Here is a 5824-nt window from a genome sequence, read left to right on the forward strand (position 1 = left end):
ATAAAAGGGGAAATGATTAAATTAAAATCAAAGTAAAAGGAAAGGTATAAATTATAAATGACAGAAAGCTGCCGAGGACCAAATCAACACGCGCTCAAAGTTGTGAGGACGAAATGGGACAATATCCCAAGTCCAATGCGCTGCGTTTCACTTGTCCAGGTCAGGGACCAAATCAGAAATGACATAAAACAATAGGGCAGAATTTAAAAGAGGTAAAACGCAAGTCAGGACCACATTGCAATGCGGCTCAAAATCGGAGGGACCAAAGTGGGTATTTACCCATTTAAGGGAAACACGCGGACCCCCTGGAGCGGGTCGGGTCACGCACTGGCACACCGAAACGGTGCCGTTTCGACACCTAGACCCCCCCACCAAAAACGCTGCCGTTTCATGCGGCATATTTAAATCTGTTTTTTATTTTTTTTTTATTTTGCTTCCTCTTTGTTTTAAAAAAATCAGAGAATACTCCCCCACCCCCCTTTCTCTATTCAGCTAGGGTTTCAACACCCATCATCGCCGCCATCGTCATGGCTCTTTGAGGCCACCATGGTTCCCACCATAGACGGTGGTCGAGGGCCACATAAACTTGGGTTATTTAACCCTTTTTGTTCAAAACAAGCCCGACGGTGAGGGTCTTCTAGACCGAGGAAGATCCGAAAGAAGGAACTCCCCCCCGCGACCTCTTCGGGCCGAATCCGACGACAGAGGAGCAGTCTCTGACGACGAGGCTGCTTGGGTTCGGTAAGCCCCTTCTTTTCTTTGATTTATGCCCCCTTTTTATCAAAAAGTTTGTAAAAAAGAAAAGAAAAAAAGAAAACAAACAAAAAACGAAAACAAAAGCAGAGAAGTAAATCGAAGTCCACCTTTTCAAAGTTCTATTATGCTTTTTTATTGCTTAATTTGCGTAAAAAAAAAACAAAGGAAACGAAAATGGCTTTTATAGCCAAATACATGCTCGTTCTTATTCCTATTTTCTCTGTTTCTTCGTTGTTTTTTCTCTTTTGTTTGCTATCATTTTTGTCCTCTTGTTCGTTGTTTCCTTTTGTTTGCGTGCTAGTTTCATTTTGCAGGTGACGCGAGCGACCAGGCGCGTGCAAGGAGGCGTGCGACGGTGGTGGTGTGCGAGGTGGCCAATGGTTGGCCTAGTGTGTGGCAACTGGAGGCTTGGGCTAGGGTTTGCTACTGAAAAATTTTAAGCAAGTGGGCTATTAGGGTTAGTTTGGGTAGTGGGCTGATGGGGGTTTTAAATTTTGGGCTTGGGTAGTTTAGGCCTGGGATTATTATGTAAATGGACACTTATTTTGGACTTTTTTATTGTTTTGGGTTTTATTATTTTATTGACCTAGGCCAAAATTGGCTATTACACATGTTATCTTAAATGTTTTCTTTATGGAACAATGACTTCATTTATTATGTGATGCTAGAAAGCCAGTAAACATACTAGGCTTGTATATCATCTAAGAAATGAATGAAGAGCTCTCTGCTTTGCCTTTTTATTTTATTGATATTTTCTTTTGAATTTGTTTTTTCATTTGATTATTTTATAATAATAGACACATATGCAACTCTAACGAAGGATATAACCATACAGGTAAAAGGATTAGTTTATAGATTTTTTTTGGATCATGTGCCACTTTGGAAAACATTCGAAGAAGGAGAACGTTATGGGAAAGACACGGTGATAGATATTAAGACTAAATTTTGGGAGGTTAATTAAAATTTTTAAGAATTTAATGAGATTTTTTTTCAAAAATATTAAAATATCTAATTCAAATTTTTTAAAATTTTGTGAGATTAATGAGAATTTCAAAAAAAATAAAATTAATAAAAAATTTTGAAAATAAATAAATAAATAAAAAATTTAAAAAAAAATTGAAGGATTTCGACCGTTTGGAAAGGCATCAGTAGAAGTCCAGATAAAAAGCACGAAGATATTTGTTCAATGATGATGTGGGTGGACAGGGATGGCTTCTCTTAACCTTCAAAGGCCCAAACTTGTTTTGCCCACATTTATTGATCTGCTTAAGCCTCACACCTGTTATTTGTTTTCCACGTGAGACAAAGCCCACGATTATCTAAATTTTGCTTCTTAAACTATTTCATTTGCAGTTTCAAATATTTGTGGTAAAATTATCCTTTTAACTCCTTTTATTTTTTAAAAGGATTTATTGATATTGGTACGGCTCAAGATTGGAGATTAGTCATTATGATTCGATGTTTTGCACTGGTTTATGCTTTGAATTGTTGCTTGTTTTTTATGCAAGGAGATTGCTTTGGCTTCAGTGAGTTGCAAAATGTTGTTAGCAGCATGCTCTGTTCTCATATTGATCATGCAAGAAGTAAAGAAATGTAAGACTTAAAAAAGACTGTATAAGCAAGCTGTCTCAAGAAGCACAACCTTAAAAGAACATAGAGGAATGAATCAATGAGTGTTGTATCCCAGAATCAGAGTACAATATGTGGGTGTACGTATATGAAGCTAGAAGAGAGTAAATAATTCTCTACACTACACATGATTCTTTTCATCCATGTTGGTTGAAGTTGAAGATGAAACAAAGGGTTCCCTGATTTGCCATTCATTCTCCAACTCATCTGATGATGTTTTTGATGACTTGTTATTATGCTCCCTGCTATAAATTGCGTATAACAGTAGCTGAGCTATTCCAAGCACAAACCCTATCCCATTTGGTACCTGCAACCATAGCACTACCTTCTTATTTGTGTTATTCGAATGCAGGATATGTGAAATTCCCATGAACACAGGCCTAAATTCTTGCCCTAATCTCAGATATTATTACAACTTACTCCAAGGAAGTAATCTTTGACGAGCACAGCATACAAAGTCCATATGGCTCCGTTTAAGAAGACGAAAAACGAGAGAAGTAAAGGCATGTACTCCACGCTTTTACTTGTCACCACTGTTCTCTGCACAATGTTTCATGTTTAATGATTAGCATCACTCCGATACGATATGATTTCAAACTAATATTAAGGTGATCTTACCATTGCTGCTAAAGGTGAGCCATACATGAGAATATTAAGGCCTGCACACAGAAAACCTATCACGTCAATCCTCATTTCTCCATCCAGAATCAGTTGAGTGCCCAAAACTGTTGCTGCTACAAATCCCACATCAAAAACTCCAAATAGTATCCCAGTTATAGCCTAAAACGCACAAACCATAGCGTGGAAATCACTAAATTGAATATATTTTGAGGACTGAAATATTGAGTTGATAGTTGATGATTGATACCCTGATTCTTGGAGGTGCAAAAATAAGGAACAAAGCTACATAAATCAACTCGACCACTATTCCGAATCCATTTACAGTGGCTACGAGGAGACTTCCAGGCTTTGTAACACCGTAGTAAGTCCATAAGGCTGAATTCAAGAGGGTGCAGATGTAAGGAAAGCTCTCAAATTCTTCAGTTGACCGGTGCCTCACTATTCTGCAGAAAGTGCCCCTGCAATTCCAATCACATGAAATGCATTTACTAATTGAAGTGGAAATGGCTTAGAATCATTTATACATATACTTACAATGGAGAAAGAAAGAGTGAGACTGAGATGATGTTGCCTGATTCATTAACACAAACAATACAAGGTAATTAGATTTTTGTAAATCCCATTGGAATTTGCAATAACATAATCTAATTAATGCTTTTACCTATTACTCCAACCAAGAAACTCAAGCTTGTCATGTTGGTAACAGGCCACTTTATTATGAAAAAAGATAAAAAGGAGGATGGAATTGCTATTTAACAAAATTATCCCAGGATTACTTAAAAAATAAATTGCTGTCTGTTCCCTATTCTGACATATATTTAATGCAAGACATGAATCATGTGCCATTTATATTATAGTAATAATAATAGTTGACAATGTTAAGGGTGTATTAAAATTTTAATTTTACAACGCCTTGCAAGCAACCTAAACCTTTTGTCCTGTACATAATTTCATATATTAAGTTGACTATACGGATGAACTTGGAACCTTTTGGGTATCCCCACTTTTTTGTAAATATTATTTTTCTTTTTGCCTCATTTAAAAAAAATAATAATTAGATGCTTATAAATAAAGCAAACAAACAGAAAATGTTTTCAGATCAAGTTAATTATAATAGATGAGATCTGATTTTAAATAAATAATAAATAAATTTATAAGTTTAGCCATGAGGTTTTCTCCAATTCAATTGTTGGGGGTGCTTTAGCTTTACTGGACAACTAAGCCTAGAAATCAAATAAGATATAGAGTTTGATAAAAAGAGATCAAAAGAAAAAAAAATCTGTAAGGTAAAATTTTTTTTATGATAAATATATATCATAAGCTAAAGGGTGAAAAAAGCACTTAAATTTTTTCAAAAAATAAAAATTAAGCTCTTGTTTTTTTTATTTGGGTACTTAAACTTTTAAAATGTATCAAAAAGGTCCTCAAACCTTTTAAAAAAATCAATTAAGCCCATACTTTTTTTTTGCACTCAATTAAGTACTTGAACTTTCAAAATGCATCAAAAAGACCCTCAAACTTTTTCAAAAAAAGCAATTAAGCCCTTGCTTTTATTAAAAATTAGAAAAAAAAATATAAAAAATTAAAAGCTATAAATATTATTAAATTTTAATAAAAAATAAAATATTAAAAATTTTAATAAAAATTATAAAAAATATAAAAATCGTAAAAAATAAAAATTGTAAAATTTTATAAAAAATATAAAATATATAGCAATATAAAAAAATTATAAAATTTTATAAAGTCATAAGAAAATTATACAAAATGTAAAGAAATATAAATTTCGTAAAAAAATTATAAAAAGTATCATACCAAAAGAAACATTTTATAATTTTTCTGTAACTCTTATTGATTTTTATTTTTTTATCATTTTTCACTACGCTATGTCGTGACACGTGATGACTTTAATTGAAAAAAATAGGGTCATTTATTTTTTTATGATTTTTATAAAATTTTACAATTTTTTTTAAAGATTTTTATTAAAAAATTTCTAATTTTTAGTAAAATTTAAATTTTTTATATTTTTAATAAAATTTAATAATTTTTCTAACATTTATTATTTTTATGATTTTTTTCTAATTTTTAATAAGAGCAGGGGCTTAATTGCTTTTTTATTTTTGAGTCTTTTTGATGTATTTTGAAAGTTCAAGTACCAAATTGAGTGAAAAAAAGCAGGGGCTTAATTGTTTTTTGAAGAAGTTTGAGGGTCTTTTTGATGTATTTTGAAAGTTTAAGTGCTTAATTAGGTACAAAAAATAAAAAGGAGGGACTTAATTGATTTTTTCAAAAATATTTAGAAACTTTTTTACACCCTTAAACCTATATTATATAAGGAGAAGAAAAGAAATACGAAAAAGGAAAAGATTTATATAAAATTTGTCAAAGTTTATAAGTCATTTTAGGTGTACATTTACGTATTTTTGTAAGACATATTTTAATCAATTTTCTCATTTTGCATCCATGTTATATAGTTGTGTACTAGAAATTGTTTAATCAAATGAAATATTATTAAAATAAGAGATTATGGCTAGATTCATTATTAAAATAAGAGATTATAGCTAGATTTATTTTGTACTTTATTAAAATTATCAATGTGGTATAGTTTCAATTTCTCCAATTTAATATCTGTACTTTTGTTCTGTCTAATTTTTTATACCCCAATTTTATAATCAGAAATTTTTGTGTTCTTTAATATCTAATTTAGACTTCTTTGAATAATTTTGAGATGAAGTGAGAAAAGTAAAAGCAAAAGCAGTGGAAAGGGCTCAACTTTTTTTTTTTACTCAAATCTGCAACTTCTTTTTTATTTTCTTATTCA

The 5824-nt window shown here is 31.7% G+C and overlaps 1 protein-coding gene and 1 long non-coding RNA gene across 2 annotated transcripts; one reads left to right on the forward strand and one right to left on the reverse strand.

The window, feature by feature from the left end:
* Positions 1–432: 432 nt before the first annotated feature.
* Positions 433–1496, forward strand: LOC107893749 (uncharacterized). The gene is made up of 2 exons (XR_001682951.2): positions 433–741; positions 1071–1496. It is a non-coding gene; the product is annotated as an uncharacterized lncRNA (long non-coding RNA).
* An 854-nt stretch (positions 1497–2350) lies between these two features.
* On the reverse strand, positions 2351–3748 carry LOC107894868 (bidirectional sugar transporter SWEET17). The gene is made up of 6 exons (XM_016820055.2): positions 3668–3748; positions 3541–3577; positions 3254–3464; positions 3004–3165; positions 2806–2925; positions 2351–2692 (listed from the first exon to the last, which is right to left on the reverse strand). The coding sequence occupies exons 1-6, from the start codon at positions 3699–3701 to the stop codon at positions 2507–2509; spliced, it is 750 nt and encodes a 249-aa protein (XP_016675544.1). The 5' UTR covers positions 3702–3748; the 3' UTR covers positions 2351–2506.
* Between the last annotated feature and the right edge of the window lie 2076 nt (positions 3749–5824).

The sequence above is a fragment of the Gossypium hirsutum genome, chromosome A13 (assembly GCF_007990345.1).
Source record: "Gossypium hirsutum isolate 1008001.06 chromosome A13, Gossypium_hirsutum_v2.1, whole genome shotgun sequence".
NCBI classification, from domain to species: Eukaryota; Viridiplantae; Streptophyta; class Magnoliopsida; order Malvales; family Malvaceae; genus Gossypium; species Gossypium hirsutum.

Bases quoted from the DNA above. Each gene is read 5' to 3' on its own strand.
- LOC107894868 (XM_016820055.2), bottom strand. From the start codon at position 3,701: ATGACAAGCTTGAGTTTCTTGGTTGGAGTAATAG. The intron at 3,578-3,667 runs GTAAAAGCATTA...TTAATGAATCAG, and splicing joins TTTCTTGGTTGGAGTAATAG to GCAACATCATCTCAGTCTCA. The intron at 3,166-3,253 runs GTATCAATCATC...TGTGCGTTTTAG, and splicing joins TTGCACCTCCAAGAATCAGG to GCTATAACTGGGATACTATT.